The sequence below is a fragment of the Aristolochia californica genome, unplaced genomic scaffold (assembly GCF_029961685.1).
Source record: "Aristolochia californica isolate CCGP_79_NKW_82.1479 unplaced genomic scaffold, dmAriCali1.0.hap1 SCAF_6, whole genome shotgun sequence".
NCBI lineage: Eukaryota > Viridiplantae > Streptophyta > Magnoliopsida > Piperales > Aristolochiaceae > Aristolochia > Aristolochia californica.
In genome coordinates, this window is record NW_027182257.1 from 1,415,194 (window position 1) to 1,433,454 (window position 18,261).

The 18,261-nt window shown below is 38.9% G+C and overlaps 2 protein-coding genes and 1 pseudogene across 2 annotated transcripts; all 3 read right to left on the reverse strand.

The window, feature by feature from the left end:
- Positions 1-7,306: 7,306 nt before the first annotated feature.
- On the reverse strand, positions 7,307-8,722 carry LOC137934241 (uncharacterized). The gene has a single exon (XM_068778518.1). The coding sequence runs from the start codon at positions 8,720-8,722 to the stop codon at positions 7,307-7,309; it is 1,416 nt and encodes a 471-aa protein (XP_068634619.1).
- A 1,734-nt stretch (positions 8,723-10,456) lies between these two features.
- On the reverse strand, positions 10,457-11,029 carry LOC137934242 (norbelladine synthase-like). Its single transcript, XM_068778519.1, has 2 exons — positions 10,852-11,029; positions 10,457-10,764 (listed from the first exon to the last, which is right to left on the reverse strand). Exons 1-2 carry the CDS (start codon positions 11,027-11,029, stop codon positions 10,457-10,459), a joined length of 486 nt encoding a protein of 161 aa, XP_068634620.1.
- Positions 11,030-11,821: 792 nt separating this feature from the next.
- On the reverse strand, positions 11,822-13,482 carry LOC137934243 (geraniol 8-hydroxylase-like; annotated as a pseudogene).
- Positions 13,483-18,261: the final 4,779 nt, after the last annotated feature.

Sequence of the window (18,261 nt, forward strand, 5' to 3'; positions counted from 1 at the left end):
CTCTTTGAAATTTCCACTGGGAAAAAACACTTAGAAGTTGCTGGTTTTTTGGTCGAGGAAGAAATGAAAAGAAAAATAAGAGACAATTCTTCAATGAAGTTCTCCTTACCAATTCCAAACTGTGTTTTTTTTCTCAATTTCACTTGCCTTAGAGGAGGGGGTAATGAGACTACAACCCGTTTCTTCAATATATAAATAGAATATCCCTCGTTCATGTTGACATAAAAATGATCTATCTTTCAAATCAATTCTCGACTGCGCCTATTAAAGAGAGGTTGCAGGCTTTAATTTAATAAGAGTAAACACAGCTTGATTATTACAAGGAACAAAGCCTTAAAAGACAATTATTGACGGGCAAATTTGAACAAAGATCAAGATCCAGAAGTGAATGACAGACTGAAATCACTTTCTATGCGATTTACCCTATGCCCTCACCATGGACGATGTCCACCACGTCCACCCCATGGTTCTGCCCCTCTCGGGCCTCCAGCTCCTCTTCCTCCCCAATGACCACGACCACCAGGTCCGCAGTGGCCGGGACCTCCTGGTCCACCTCCTCCCCGGTGACCACGACCACCAGGTCCGCAGTGACCGGGACCTCCTGGTCCACCTCCTCCCCGGTGACCACGACCACCAGGTCCGCAGTGGGCGGGACCTCCAGGCCCTCCTCCCCGGTGCCCAGGACCTCCAGGTCCTCCCCAGTGGCCGGGACCTCCAGAACATGTTCCCCAGTGCCCAGGATCTCCAGGTCCTCCTCCACAGTGGCCAGGACCTCCATGTCCTCCTCCCCAGTGGCCGGGACCTCCTGGCCCTCCACAACGGCCAGGGCGTCCCCCGCAAGTGCCTGGGCTACAAGGTCCGGCATCTCCTCCACACTGACCCGGCTTAGGACCACCGTTGCCTCCTGTAGTTCCCCCATCAGATTCTGTTACTCCTGTTTGATCCCAAGGATGAATGAAGTCGGAACCACCACTGCTGCCTCCGCCCTGTTGACCACTGACACCTGGCCCGCCTCCACCGGATCCAGTGACCCCCTGTTGACCCCACGGATGAGTGAAATCGGATCCACCGGTGCCACCTCCACCGCCTCCGCCAGAGCCGGGAATCCCCTGTTGTCCCCACGGATGAGAGAAATCCATGCCGATCTTTTTGCGTGTTTTCCTTTGGTGTCTCCCTGTTCTGCCCGTCTGAGCTCTTTATACTTTCCTTGTTCCGGAGTACGAATATTTAATGACGTCGGCATAAACGTGGGAAGGGTAAGTCCGATTCCTTTACGCGGCAGGGCAAGTAGGTCGGTAAGCGTTGGGCACCTTTGGATTTCTTAACGTGAGGCTCGTGGATATTTATTACTGGCTTTTCCGGTCGTGTAGAGAACAGGTAGCCTCACTGTAATGTCGTATCTAAATTACAATTAAAATATGGCCACGATTCTACCCTGCAAAACCGAAACCGACAGTGGGTCTGGACAAAAGCCTCCTTTTGTCGTCTCGAGGAATCCTCCGTTCAATTCCGTGATTCCTGTTCTCAATCCGATTATTTCATTTTCATTAATCTGAATGAAGCAAGCAGTAGTCAGGCAGGCTGAGGAGCGCAGAGAAATGTGCTCCCGGCGAAAGCATCTTCAGTTAATCCAACAAAATCCCATTATTTTTTATTCATTTCCCATTGTTTTTTTTTTTACCAAATTACTCATTTTAAAAAACTTATTTGGATAAATTATGTCACATTGAACTTATTTTAAAAAATATCCAACCTTAAAAGGTTCACTATACATGTGTACAATCAAAAGTGACATGTAAGTTTTGACTTATTATGTGATGCCATGTCATCAACACATGATGAGTAAATAGACACATCGATTGCCACATCACGATTCTGACCAGTCAGCAACCAAATGAGATGCCACATCATTAAATGACAAAAAATCGAACAATTTTTTTATTTAAAAAATTAAATTTATGAATACACTTTTTATTACCTTAAATTTAAAATAATAAATTATAAAAATAATAATAAATAATTACAAAAACTAACTCTTACCTATTTAACACCAATTATTATCGATTAAAATATTTATTAATTTAAAACATACGAAAATTCAATATTAGAGATTAAAAACATAATAATAAAAAAGTATACAACTTAATTAAAAATCTTACTAACATATTATCGATTTAAAATATTTATAAATTTAAAATATTTAAAAATAGAAAAAATCTTACTCTTACCCATTTATTATCGATTTAAAATTTTTATAAATAGACAAAATCTTACTCTTACCCATTTATTATCGATTTAAAATATTTATAAATTGAAAAAACCTTACTCTTAAGTCTTACCCATTTATTATCGATTTAATATATTTATAAATAAAAAAATGTATAAAAAAGTTATTTTAGAGTTTAAAAATATAATTTATTTGTACAATTTTAAAGACCTTATTTATAAAATAATAAATATTTAAAAATATTAATTAATTAAAAATCTTACTACACCTTTTATTATCGATTTAAAATATTTATTAACTGAAAAAATATGAAAATTTTATTTTAGAGTTTAAAAAATAAATGTATCAGTACACATTTTATTACCTAATATTTTAAAAAATAATTTATTAAAAAATCTTACTCTTACCTACTTTACATCTTTTTATTATCGATTTAAAATATATTCTTTTAAATTTTAGTTTTGAGTTTAAAATCAAATTTATCAATACATTTTTTTCAAATTTATAGATACACTTTTTATTACCTTATATTTAAATTAATAATTTATTAAAAAATCTTACTCTTACATATTTAACACCTTTTTACTATCGATTTAAAATATTTTTAATTAATTTTTTTAAAATTTTAGTTTTGAGTTTTAAAATCACAATTTTCAATACATGTTTTTTCAAATTTATAGATACACTTTTTATTACATTATATTTAAAATAATTAAAAATAAAATAAATATTCTAATTAATTAAATAATCTTACTCTTATTTATTTATCACATTTTATTATCAATTTTAAATATTTTATTATTAATTTTTTTTAATTTTGTGTTTTAAATCAAATTTATCGATACACTTTTTGTTACCTTATATTTAAAATAATATAATATAAAATTATTATATTAATTAATTAAAAATCTTATTCTTACCTATTTAATACTTTTTATTATCAATTAAAAATATTTATTAATTACAAAAATATTATGAATTGAAAAAATATTTTAGAGTTTAAAAATCAAATTTAGCAGTACACATTTTATTACCTTAAATTTACAATAATAAGCAAGGATGGATGTAAAAGGAAGTCATATATTAATAAATGTTTTTACATCAAAATATCAAAGAACATAAAAATTCATGTTTTCTGCCTCTTCCTTCCTTCTAAAAAGGACTTTGTAGTCAAATAACTATAATTACTGGTCCGACTTCTAGTTTCTGTATCATGACCTAAATTGGTGCTCTCTTGCTTCTTAGGTCTAACATCCTCATGAATTACTAAACGCCCATCAGAATCTATCTCTAGATAATTATCCACATCCAGTTTTCGCTTGAGTTGCTCTAATGACCCAAGGGCTGCTCTTGTCTTTGTCGGTCTAGGAGGTCAAGTGAGTCATTTTCTAATTGATTGGAAAGGTCTTCTACCAAACTCTTACCTGCTGGGCAGGTTCTACAAACGAATCTGGAGGACCTATCCGAGCTTTTGATCGATTATTTCCAGATGGGGAGATCAAATCTTAAACCTACATAAAAGGAGGAAAAACAAACCTTAACGTATTCAACTAAGTACTTTATATGTTGAATTGAAACAAAAAATACTGAGAAAACGATATTGGCAAAGCGACAGATATAAGTGATCAAACCTATTCGTTGTAGAGATCAAATGTAGTGATATAAAAATAAAATCACGAAGTGGAAGTGCTATATGAGTTTGACAAATCAAATAAAATCATCGAATACCCCCTGGTAGAGCCCCATATGACTTCGTGGTCACTAAGAAACGTACCTCATCTGTGATGGGGGTCGGGTTTCGTTGGCTAATGGACGCCTATGCAAGCGACTCAACCTAGTTTGAACTAGACACAACCCACCCTCCATTACCCAACATACTCTTAATCAGACTCTCTACCCATCCCTAGGGACACATTGAAACTCAATAAAACATAAAAAAAAATACCATATGGTAGTTATTTATAACACCGGAATCTCCTCACCACATAGCAATATCATTCCATAACACTTCAAATTTACTCAACAACATTCTACAACATTTAAAAAATTAATAGAACTAATTTTATAGCAGATGACTAGTCCTAACAATGCATAAACATACCCCTAAGTCCAAATTCATTGAACACCCCTAGTAGAGCTCCATATGACTTCACAGTCACTACGAACCGTACCTCATCAGTGATGGGGGTCGGGTTTCGTTGGCTAATAGACACTCATGCAGGCGACTCAGCTTAGTTTGAACTGGATTCAACCCACTCTCCATTACCCAACCTACTCTTAATCGAACTTTGTTCCCATCCTACTAACTAGGGCAAACACAAGAAAACATAAAAAAAAAACCCATGTGATGGATATTTATAACACCCAAAATTCCTCATCACATGGCATGATCATTCCTTGACACTTCAAATTTATTTAACAACAACTAGCAACTAAAAATCCCGCAAATCTTATCTCAATAGAGTAAACATCAACTTCATAAATCAGAAAATTAAACTAAAATTAAACTAGCAACTTCAAAAAATACAACATTCAATGGCATAGGAATCCATAAACTAAAATACAGAAAATTAATAAATACTAAGAGGGAAATTCAATCAAGTTTCAATTAAACTTTACAATAATTTTAATTTATCTGCAATTGACAGAAATTTCATTAACATAAAATCAGAAATTAAACAATAAATCACAAAAAATAAATTCAGTAATTAAACACCTAAATTCAAATTAACATTATAATTAAACACAATAATTAGATTCAATTAACAAAAGCCCTAAAAAATCACCCTGCTAAATCGTCTTCTGAAATTCAAATTCGGGTTTGGAGGTTGAGTAGGGCTTCGGTTTTGAGAGACGGGGCGACGAGAGAGTGAAATGATAGGGTATTAAGAGAGGAGGTGCAGAGAGGAAATTTTAGGGTTCGGTTTTAAGAGAGGAGGCGACGAGGAGATGAAATGATAGGCTTCGGTTTTGAGAAATGGCAGCGAGAGGTTGAACACAGGGGAACGACGAAGAAGAGTGAGAGATGTGGCTGAGACGAAGTCTGGGTTGAGAGGAAGAGAGGCCAGTTGAGAGGGGGGTGTCGAGGTCGAGGGTGAGGGCGAGGCAACAGGGGAGCAGTGGGGAGCGGCGACAGCTAGCATGGCAACAGGGCGAGAGGAGAGGAGAGGAGAGGAGAGGAGAAAGATCGAGCGGGGAGAGAGAACGAAAAAACATAAGAAGCAAGGGCTTATGTGGCGCTAGATGATGTGGCATCTTACCTTGCAGATGACATGTCAGAATGGTGACGTGACATTTGGATGTGTCTATCTACTCACATAGTGCTGATGATGTGGTGACACGTAATCAGTCAAAGCTTACGTGTCACCTTTGACTGTACACATGTATAGTGGACCGTCAAAGTTGGATATTTTTCAAGGTAAGTTCAAAGTAACGTCATTTATCGAAATAAGTTTTTAAAAATGGGTAATTTGGTAAAAAGTCCTTTCCCATTTGAAGAGTTTGGCATGCTGAGCACAATGCTGCATGCTTCGTCATTGAAATCAATAATCGCGCTTTCATCATCTTATCATTTGTGAAGGAAAACGAAAGAATATTTTAACTCCCAGTTGAGGATCTAGAAGTACCTGTGTCTTTTGCAATGTCTGCTTTCTTTTCCTGTTTTTTGCATTATTTCATAATTTTCCGTAGCTCAAAGCTCTACAACGACGGATGATGCTCCACTCCAACTGGCAATGAAAGTGGCCTTAACAAATCCTTGGACTTGGATGACCACTTTTGATTCGGAAGATCTATTACTCAACAATACATTTACCTTCTTCTCTTTAATTGAAGTTTAGCGTTTCATCTTTGATATTAGTGTTCCAGGTATGAATAGCAAATATAGTAGTGTAGCGACATTGAGATCACTATACTTGCTTTTAGGGAATTTTACTGTAATACATTTTTTAAAAATAATTACACAAATAACCAAATTTTGAACTTAATATCACTTACTGTATAGTTAAAGATGACACGTAAACTTTGACCACTTACATGATGCAACATCATCATGCCACATCAACACTCGAAGAGTTCCATGCTATGTCATCAGCCACATCGTCTGGACACCATGTTATCCGCCACGTAGGATAGCATATCAGCATACCACGTCATCAAATGCCTTGTGAGATATAAACACAAGAGATGTCAACAAAGGAGAGAAGAGAGGGATTCTAACACTTTTGGGAGAGAGGAGAGAAGAAACAAGGGAGAGAAGGAAAAGGAAAAGGAAAAGAGAGAGAGAGAGGTATATGGACGATTTTGAGCCAAGATGAAGAGTCTTGAATGCTCTACCCTATGCTTTGAGGCTATATTTAGTTGTGTGAAGTTGTTTACAATAATTACAATGCCCTTGAGGCTATATGTTTCAAAAGAAAAAAAGACATAAGAGTAAATACACCATCTTGCATAATTATAATTCTATGCAATCTCTATAAAAGTTCTCTTTATTTACTAACCATGCCACCCCTACAGAGTTGGTGTCTCTTAACAAACACAATATCCAATACTTGAGTAATTACAAATAAAAAATTAAATACATTATACCAAAGGACATTCAATGATCAAAAGCAGGGATATCAATAAGCAGGGTTGAGTTGGGTTTGGGTTTGAAGAAACCGAATTCCCCATGTCATGCCCACTTGAAATAGAAAATAAATTAAAAAGAAAATAGAAAACACTTAAAAACAGTTTACTGTGTTTATCACAGTTCTACAAAAAATAACTTAAAATAGAAAATAAATTAAAAAGAAAAATTGAAAACTGTAATTGAATGAACACTAAAACTACAATTTTAAGTTATTAATGAAAATTTTCTTTAGAATAGTAGTGGGAGAGACATCCCTAATATTATGAAAAATACATAATCAGAAAAATTAAAAAAAAAGCGTCAATATTCAAAAATAAAACAATCGACATATCAAATTAAACACCCAGATTCATACAACGCAGTACAATACACTGCTTTATTAACTCCACCAACTCCCCAAACAGTTAACAGACTTCACAAATCCTACGTTGTCTGGACCCCTACTTAGCTCAGTGTGGGCCACGACCACGTCCTCCCCAGTTGCCTCGTTCACCATGTCCTCCCCGGTCGCCAGGAGGTCCTCCTTGCCCCCCCCTGTGGCCTCGACCGCCTGATCTTCCGTGTCCGCCCCTGTCGCCCGGACCTCCTGGTCCTCCATGTCCACCCCTGTGGCCATCATGACCTCCTGATCTTCCATGTCCACCCCTGTGGCCATCATGACCTCCTGGTTCTCCATGTCCACCCCTGTGGCCATGGCCTCCTGGTTCCCCAATACCGGCCGACGGACCAGGTCCAGAGGCGCCTCCATTGACACCAGATGGACCCGATGGGCCAGTCCCTCCATTACCACCTGATGGTCCAGAAGGGTCAGGTCCTCCATTACCACCAGATGGACCAGAGGGGTTAGTCCCTCCACTCCCTCCATTCCCACCGGCTGGACTAGAAGAACCAGAGGGACTAGTCCCTCCACTCCCTCCATTGCCACCTGATGGTCCAGAAGGGCCAGGTTCTCCATTGCCACCAGATGAACCGGAGGGGTTAGTCCCTCCATTCCCATCGGCTGGACCAGAAGGACCAGAGGGATTAGTCACTCCACTCCCTCCATTGCCACCTGATGGTCCAGAGGGATTAGTCCCTCCACTCCCTCCATTGCCACCTGATGGACCAGAGGGATTAGTCCCTCCACTCCCTCCATTGCCACCTGATGGGCCAGAGGGATTGGGCTCTCCACTCCCTCCATTCCCACCGGATGGACCAGAAGGGATAGTTTCTCCGTTGTCACCTGTGCCATTGCCTTGGTCGCCTCCACCAGATCCCGTAATCCCCTCTAGACCCCAAGGGTGAGTGAAGTCGGATCCGCCAAAGGTACCTCCAGGAGGTGTGGCACCACCAGAGCCCGACGGGTCAGTCCCTCCACTTATATCAGATGGGCCAGAAGGATGAGTCCCTCCATTGCCACCATTATTGGGCACACCTTCTGGGTTAAACCCCGGATTAGAAGGGCTGCTCTCTCCGCTATCACCACCAGAAGGATTAGAGCCTCCTCCATTGTCACCAGCGTTAGGCACTCCTTCTGGATTGAACCCTGGATTAGGACTGCTTTCACCAGTGGCACCAGTGTTAGGCACTCCTTCTGGGTTAAATCCTGGATTAGAAGGGTTGCTCTCTCCACTATCACCACCACTTGAAGGATTAGAACCTCCGCCATTGCCGCCAGTGTTAGGCACTCCTTCTTGGTTAAAGCCTGGGTTAGAGGGGCTGCCCCCAGTAGAACCAGCCGGGTTAGAGCCTCCTCCATTTCCAGCAGAGTTAGGCCCTCCTTCTGGGTTGAAACCCTGATTAGAAGTGTTGGATCCAGCTTTATCACCTCCCTTGTTAGGTACTCCCTCTAGATTGAAGTCGGCGTTCACCTGGTTGTCTGCCATTTCTTCTCGCACTGGTCTCCCTCACAAAAGAGAAAAGATGTTCTTCGACTCTGTTGAATCTCCTAGCTTCGTTTTCATGAATTTATAAGAGTTCTAAACTTATCCCCATCTTATATCATGACCATAGGACAGCAATCGAAATTCTAAAGCAAGCGGAAGAGACAGGGAATCCCTTGGAAGATGACGAGAAACAGCGTATGAAGATGCCACTCACGATTGAAAAAATTTCTTTTAGTTTGTTGGGGAGTGAGCCAGGAGTTGTTTATGACAAGAATCTAGTCAAACCAAGGCGAATGATTGTTTTGGGTCGTTTTCTTTATCTTCTTAATGAACCACGTTCATCCGGCACGGAACTGGCCAGGAAGAAACCATTACAGGCCCCAAGAATCCAGCTCGCGTGTCTTTGTTTTTTTTTTTTTTTTTTTCTTGTTATGATTTCTAAGCGCATTGAAAACTTCTCTTTACAGATAACACTTCTCACAATTTGCAGTTTTTTATTGTCATTTTCGCATGTGATTTTCATCTGGAACAAATAATATTAGATCGTTTTTTAAACTTCTGTTTGAAATGCCAAGATCGATGCACCGAAGAACCCACGGAGGCTTTCATAAACTAACGAGAAAGAAAGCCAATCAAGTTCCTAGTCTTTCTTTTTGGCCCATCTTCATCCATTCTTGCAGAATATATAATAAAAGCAACTACAAACATCTTGCTGTTACTTTAATGTGCATACGATTCCCCTACTTTGACTGCCTTTTAAGGTTATAAAAGAAAAGAAAATGGGGAAAAAACGAACGATACATTGAGTGCATCAGTGAAATTGATGACTTGACTGTCTTAGTAAAGTAGAAAATGAATAAAGTTCACCTGGGAATGAAGTTTATGGTTAATTGCTTGGTAGAAAATAACCATTGATGACTTTAAGTTTTCATCAACCAAGGAACCTATTCAAGACCAATCATAAAATGATTAGCCAAGTTAGAAAACCTTGTTTCAACCTATTACTCCCCATGACGTGTGACCTATTTGCGACTCTTGTACACAGACAGTTGGGGTGGTAATTCATGTGTGTACTATTACTTGGTTTTATACCATGTAAAATTTGGTTTTAGGTTTATCATAAATTGACTTATGGTAACTAAATTAGTTATTCTTCCATAAGAATATGACTCCTCCAAATTACCCTTTTATGTTATTCTTGCTGTAAATCTGTATATATATAAGACTCTAATTCAATAAAAAATCATAGTTCAATCCAATAAACGTCAATTCCTTACAGGTGTGACATTCCACAAGTGTTCTCGAGGACTTCCCACCATCGCATGAGACTAGTAAACCTTGACTCCAATAACGACGTGATGGGATTGTAAGATAAGCTGAATTAGGAGAAGAAGAGAGTAAGAGTAAACGTGCTTGAGGTTACGTTAGATTGAGATTTCTATTTTTGAGGCACAGTTGTGGTTAGATTTATGCTATGTAAAAGCAGATCTATGTTTATAAATTGCTACTTGAAGTTTCAATTTGGAATAGCAGAGAAATGTCTAAGTACAAGGTAAGCAGGATACGGCTTCCACTGCTGCCTCTACGACAAGACGGATATTATCAAGCCTAGTACAGAATTCATTCACACTTCTGAAAACACACTCGACACACACCAATACAAATCACACCAATACAAATGAAAGAAAAAGGGCAGAAGCAGAGCAGATTTCTATTTCCCCCAATGAAACTCCATTAGAGGGGATTGAAGGTGGGGGCACTTGTATCAGCGAGATACTTCGCTACAGCTCTAGCCATCGTCTCCATCTGTGCGAGGTTCTGATCAGCTATAGATTCATTGGCAGCGAACTCGTCTTTTATCTCATACATGATTATCGTTTTAATCCTTGAGGCATTTGGACCGTCTGCCACAATTTCGAAGCGGAGCCGGTAGAAAGTGTAACCCACGTCCAGAACTCCACCTTCGATGGTGTCCGTCTCCTTCACCCGGTTCTCATGATCGATCGTCACCCACCTCTCTTTGTATGCTCCGTAAGGACCTCCTGTAAGTTCACAACATGATCATTCATCTCAGAATTTTTCACCTACCATGAAAGGTCAGCTTGAAGCTGCTGTAATGGAGGCCTTACCTGGTGGAAGTGCACCGGAGATGATGGTTCCGACGCCACCATCACCAATAACTTCCTGCTTCCCACGGAAATTAGGAATTGTTTTGACGACTTCCGATAGCTTTCGAGTACTGTAGACATCCCACACCACAGACGCCGGGAAAGGTACGTCGATCTCGCTTATCTTCTTCCCCCGCATCTTTATCTCTTCTCTCTTCTTCTGGTCAGAAAATGAATCCCTTTATTTTCCGTGTCTGCTTCCATGAATCCCATCGCTATTAATAGAGGAATGTTCCACCGACCCTTGTAATTAAAAATAATGAACTCATTGTTTAGTGGGAATTCTGTTCTCCCGGATGAAGCTTCGTTACTGCTTTGCTTAGTGCAGTCTTTATTCAACTGGTCAAGAATTATTATATTCTATAAACCAATAATTGTGTCTTTCGATTTCTGGATTAGTCTTCTATTTGCAAAGTGTGCGCATGCGAATGTGGATATCGAATTAGATGTCTCACTGTTAAAATGGGAATCGGAGTCTGATTAGAAAGGTCTGAGCTTCTGAAAATTCTTATGTGGGTCAAGATTTGTGTACCCTACTGAGCTGCGGAAAAATCCCTTTGTGAGTCTAGCTTAGTGTGTTTAGTTAGCAGTTATAAATCTAAGTAAGGGTGTATCATTGTAAATCGGTTATTGCAATCAATTTAGTAGTGTAAGTCCCTTTAGAGGCGATTTGTTGTAAATATTGTAAAGAAACCCGAAAGCTTAATGGAGCCCTCAAAGTGTTAAAATATTTTGAGGGGTGGGCTAACAATTTATGGAAGGATTGTGAATATCTTCTCAACTAGTCAACTAGATATGCACTTGCCAATTGAAATATCTTCTCATGATTAATTCTTGTAAAACATAAACTTTTCCAAGAAGAGATGTAATCAAGTAAGATTATAAAGGCACATATAACTTATAGATATCTCAAACACTTGTGACAACTTCCTCAATCATAGATCTTTGGGTCAGAAAGCCGTGGTGTGGGGATTGCTTCCTATGGGACAATTTTCTTCATTACAAGCCCAAACTTCTCAGACATGTCAGGCTTTGTTCCTTGTGGCAGCTGCCAATTGAAAGAGTGCAGGAGGGAAGCCAAAACATACAAGTTCAGTCTCTCTGCCAAGGGGATCCCAACGCACGCCCTCCTTCCTGACCCAAATGGTAGGTATCGAAAATCATTCAAACTAGAGTCAAGTTTGCTTCCATCGTTTAAGAATCTCTCCGGCCTGAACTCCAAAGGGTTGTCCCAGAGCTGAGGATCCCTGTGGATGGCCCAAGCGTTCACCAGAACTTGTGTGCCTTCTGGGATGGTGTAGCCCCCCTACAACGGAAGTTTGGCTTGGGCGTTTCGGGCCCAGGAGTGGAACAACTGGATACAAACGCATTACCTCTTTAACAACTGCTTTCAAGTAATGCAACTCGGGGACATGGAACTCTTCTACTATCTGATGCAATCCAACTACTCGATCTATTTCTTTTTGGACTTTTCTCATGATCTCTGGTTGTTTCAGCATCTGTGCCATCGTCCACTCAATTGTTGTTGACGTCGTATCTGTGCCTGCCAACACCAGATCCTATTGACATAAGAAGAACCAGGGAAATGTGAGACATTAAATTGAAGAAAGATACGTGAAATAACATCGTTATTATTAGGATGGTAACCATGGATGAACTTACCACGATCAAGGCCTTCACCTGATTTAAACTCAAAGCCGTGTCTGCATCTCCTCCCTCTTTGTAGGTCCTTAAAAGCGTTTGCAGAATATCTTCGTTTCCTCGGCTCTTGCTGTTGCCCTCGTCGGTCTTCAACCTCTCATTTATCATTGGATCAAAGATCCTATCGAACCACTGTAGATTACCCTTTGCTTTCAAAGCAAAACCCTGCAAATCGAACCTGGCTAGCAGCGGAAAAAAATCTGAAACATTGGGCTTCCCCAGCTGCTCCACCACGTCATCTACTACCCGTCGAAACTCGGCACCGATTCGATCCTTCTCCTCTCCGTGAAGCTTACCACCCCATATCGTGCTGGATATCACGTTGAGAGCCGTAACAAATGCCATCTCTGCAACATCCACGCGAGTCCCTACCTTGAGATACACATCATGGACCAACTCACGAACCTCTAGTCTTCTAATACCGGAGGTGGCATCGAGTCTGGAAGTAGCCATTACTTCTCGGACGCAAGTCTTTCTCACGAGACGCCATAGTGGGCCGTTTGGGGACCAAACCATATCTGAACCTCCATAGGCCATGATCCAGCCGAACTGCGGGGGGTCTCGGTTGGCGAAGATGGTGTCCTGGTCTTTAAAAATCTCTTTGGCCAGAGATGGAGACGACAACACGACGCAGAGTTTACTACCAAGTCGAAGAGAAAAGATGGGTCCGTCGGTCCGTGCAAGCTCCGCATAGAAACGATGCAGGTCCGGACGAACAAAAGGAAGGTAGCCAACCAGAGGCAAGCCTCGTGGTCCTGGAGGCAACGGCAAGATCCCCTTCTCCCGTTTCTTCCACGCCCAAGCGAACCACCACCAGATCACGAGGCTGAGCATGGAGATCATGAGTTCATATTTTACGAATGTAATGACAGAACCATGATCTGCAGCCATAGTCACCAGGCTGGATTCAGAACGCTCTCGTATGTTATGTATATATAAGCAATCTAGTAAACGGCACGACGTCCTCAGGGATGAAAATTCCTTTTCTTTGTTCTGAAATCCTCCTAGTAGTCGTCGATAGCTGCTAAGGATAACTCGGAATTCCTCCCGCCGGTGGAAATTTATCATTGCAGGCCCAGATTTTCCTATATGAGATTTTTTAGTTGACTTCCAAGGAAGAGCAACTCCGTAGATCCTCTGATTTTTTCCTGCCAAAATTCCTTTTTGAAAGTTCTTCCGTGGAATTTTTTTTTTTCCCACTATGTCATTATCAATCGCAATACTACACCTGCTCGATTGTTCATCAATATTTACTGTAGACATATACAGTGACAGTCAAAATTAGGTATTTTTCAAAATAAGTTCAAATTAGTTTTTAAGATAGATAATTTAGTAAAAAACCTTTTATTATACGAACCCATCCTTGACTCTAAAAAAATAAAAATAAAAACCATCCTCATGACCTTCATTTTCATCCGACCTTTTCCCGCATTTTGAAGGGAGAAGAGTGGGAGGAAGTCCTCCCCTACCCCATATTCTTTGTCTTCAACGTTAAGGAATAAAGGATCACTGCTCGAGCCTCGTCTTGAACCTAAAATTGTTATCGAGTTCGATCCAAAAAATTTTAACCGAGTTCGAGCCATTCAACATACATTTAAAACTCTTTAAAAAATATATATCAAATAAATTGTATATAAAATTATGCATACGTTTTACATAAAATTGGGCATAACCTATATATATATAATACATGTATAAGATTGGGCATGACCTCTACTTAAAATTGAGCATAATCTATGTATATAATACTTGTATAAAATTCGGCATGATCTCTACTTAAAATTGGGTATAATTTATATACATAATACCCGCATAAACATTTCATAAACATTCCATAAATACTCCATGAAATTGTTTATACACTCCATAAAATAGTCTAAACACTCCATACACTGCATAACATTATAAATAAACTCCATACAATAATCAAATACAACAAAATTAAATGAAATATCACTTTCAATTTACAATCACCCAAATAAAAATTATAAATCTATTATAAATTTACAAACTATAAAATTATACTCGAGCTCGAGCCTAATAATTTTAACCGAGTTCGAGTTTGAGCTCGAGCTCTAGCCGAGTTTGAGGTTAACCTACATTTAATACTCTAAATAAAATATATGTCAAATAAATTATCTAAAAAATTATGCATACATTTTTTAAGAAAGAATGATAGGGGAGGTTCGGGATTGAATCTCGATAATAGATTAGAACCCACCAATATTAATCTTTTTTACCCCAAATGTTGTCTAGCTTATTTTTTAATTTTTGAATCTAGCCATAAATTTACTATGGCCTCCTTGGTGCTCTGATCGAAAATTTATATTTTAGGAAAAACTATAAATATTTTTCTTAGGATACACATTTTCAAAAAGAACCTTTAAATAAAATCCAATTACTATTAGAGACTTACTAAAACATTACTACAAAAATATTTTAAAATTTTCTAAGGAAAATTAAATGGACCTCTTATTGCCACTTTTAGCGAAATAAATTAAAATTAATAATCAATCTAATGTATTACTATACTTATCGATAATTTTTTAATCAAATAAAATGTCAAACACAAAATTGCTATGAAAATTGCCTCATGTTAAAGGTATTATACCATCAACTGTCAATTACTTATTCAAAAATTTTCTATACGGTTTTCTAGCCCATCTTGGCAAAAACAATTACTTAGAAAATTAAATGATTTTTTAATAAAAATTTCTAATTAGAAAAATGTTTCCAAAAAACATGAGGCAGTGATGGTCCCTATATTTCTACTAAAAATGTCTTTTCAACCTTTATTGAAAAAACCACTAATAATCTCCAGAAATGTATTTCTATTAAAATATCTTTTTTCAATTTTTTGAAGAGCGATGAGGAAGGGACAAAAGAGTTTTTTTTTTTTTTACTTGTTTATGATCTCACACATGCGAAATCGTCAGTTTAGATCTCACACGTGTGAAATCATCCGTTAGATCTCACACGTCCGAAATCGTTTGGTGGAGGGGAGAAAAATTATTTCTCCCAACTTAGGTCTCGAGGAGGAAAATTATTTCTCCGTCGTAGACTCTAGTTTTCCGCCGAGACGATGCAAAGCAAACGTGCGGCACCGGCGAGGACCTATCGTCGATGATGGAGGGGGTGGTGATGGAAGCGGCGGTGACGGAAACTTAGGAGGCAAAGAAATCGGAGGAAGAGGAAAAAATCAGAGGGAAGGGGATATAGCGGCCGGCGAGGAGCTATCGATGGCGACAGTGGCGGACGGGAGAGGCTCGACGTCCTCCCCGCTCCCCCGCTCCCCCCCCCCCCCCCCCCCCCTCCGCCGCCGCTCTCGCTCCTGATCCTGATCCCGATCCTGATCCCGATCCCGATCCCACGACTCACTTGTTAATGAGCCGGTTTCCGAGCTTTCGAGCCGAACCTTGATTCGGCCGAGCTCGGCTCATTAACTCAAACAAGTCAATGTTGGTTCTCGAGCTCGGCTCGAGCTTGAGAGATATTGAATCGAACCGAGCCGGTACCAAGAAGAACTCGAGCCGGCTCGGTTCGAAGCCACCCCTACTGGGGAGTCACCACCCCTCCTTCCAGTTTCTTTCTTGTAAAAGGAAAAGGGAGAGGACAGGGATGGGTCCTCTCCCTCTCATCTCTGTCCATGGATTTGAAGTAAATAGAGGCCGGAGACGTACCTATCCCCCTCTATCGACAACTTTGTTGTTAATAATCCATGTTCTTGTAGCGTTTCAATCATTTAAGCCCACTTAGTTGCTTAACTAGAATTTGACTCCTCTGATTGTTAAAGCCCTACCACTCTAATCTTTATTATTCACTGCAATAAATTTTGACATATTATTGAATTTGTATTATGTTATGCTGGAAATTTTCATATATTTACTATAAATCATATATTTACTCAATCATAGAGCTTTGTGTCGGAAAGTCATGGTGTGGATGTTATGCTTTGTTTCTGTGGTAGTTGCCAATCAAAAGTATATAGTAGGGAAGCCAATTATACTCAAGAGGAATCTAAATGTCAAATGTCAAAGAGGAATTTAAAAATTGTTGATTTCAAGATTTCATGCTATTAAGATCTTCAACTTAAGGTAATGGAAAAGAGAAGGAAGAAGGAGAAGAGAAGAGGAGGACAGAAGAAAGAACGACTGAGAGACAAAGGGAGAAAAGAGATCATGTTGGGAAGAAAATAGTGGAAGAGAATTAAGGTTGTAGACTTATGTCATTACGCTCCCCCTTAAACTATATTAATAAGCTATATTTATAGATGTCAATAATACAAAAATTACAAGTGTACCCTTCACACTAGTAGGAGTGAGTAAGAGACATAGATAATAAAATAATTACATCAATTATACTCAAGCTTATCTATATCTTCTAACAAAAATTTCTTGAATTTTTTTATCACACAAATCACTTATACTCAAGAGAATGTAACTTAGCCCTTCAAAAGATAGAACATCATCTATAGTAGGGTGGGGGATCATACCTATAGTCCCCCTAACTTTGATATAGTCTTTCCCACTTCCAAAATTGATTATTCCTCCTTCCTTGATGTCTAGGTGGATGCATAGGCTGTTATCCTCAGTCACATACCTTGAACATCCATTATCTAGAAACTATTTCCCTCGTTTCCCATGATTCTTGAGATGTTTCCTTGACTTACATTCATAACTTCTCTAGGTTGGTGTGATATCCTTTGAGATGGTTAAAAAACGTTAGCATTTTTCTCTAGCCAAGATTGTTGGCTGTCCTCTTTTCTTCCAATAACAACAATTTAGATTTGTGTGCCCCATTTTTTCCACAATAGAAGCACATAACAGGTTTAATCTTGGTAAATTTTGTACCACTTGGTGATGTCTTAGAACCTTGTGGGGTTGTCCAAGGGTTCTTCCAGGAGTTCTTGAATTCTTTTGTTGCCTTTTTTAGGAGATGGGTTCCTCATTTGGGTCACCACATATATCAAAGACCTCTATAATGTTAAGTCATATAAAATAATTATTTAAATTTCCAAGAATGACATTTTCATCATAACCTAAGCCCTTTATGTTTTGGTCAACCTTTTGTGATTGGATGAGGGTATCTGATCTATCATGACTAAAGGAAAACTTCTCGAGATCCCTCCTTAAACAATCCTTTTTATTTTCTAGAGAGGCATAATTGGCCTCAAGGCCTCATGCTCATCCGTGCTAACACATGCATTGAGCAAATTTTCTATACATAGGTGCTCATTTCCTTTTATGCTATTATTGTGTACTTTGACCAAGATTTCATGCTCGACACATAAGGCATCTAGTCTATAGACTACCTCAATGTGAATTGCATTCAGATTCGACCTTTAGTGTTTCCCAATAAGATATTTACGTTTCTCAATTAAATTGTCTACATCAAATTCATTGTTTTCAACTTCTAAGAGTACCTCATCTTCCAAAGCCATGAGAGCTAGGTTGGCAACTTCTACAACTTCACTCAAATTTTAGAGCAAGAAAGCGTTTCATCCCATGTCTCAGCTCTTAGTGTCTTTTTTTTGGGTTTTTTTAGCTTCTTTCTTCTTGATTAGACAATTTACAATGGAATGATCTTTGCTCCTACATATGAATCATCTTTTCTTGTCCTTATGATTTGTTCTCCTTTTATTTGTTGCCATTTTCCTTTTCCTTTCATATA

Coding starts and splice junctions, on each gene's coding strand:
- LOC137934242 (XM_068778519.1), bottom strand. CDS start 11,029: ATGCGGGGGAAGAAGATAAGCGAGATCGACGTACCTTTCCCGGCGTCT. Junction 10,765..10,851: donor CTCCGGTGCACTTCCACCAG/GTAAGGCCTCCA, acceptor GTGAACTTACAG/GAGGTCCTTACGGAGCATAC.
- LOC137934241 (XM_068778518.1), bottom strand. CDS start 8,722: ATGGCAGACAACCAGGTGAACGCCGACTTCAATCTAGAGGGAGTACCT.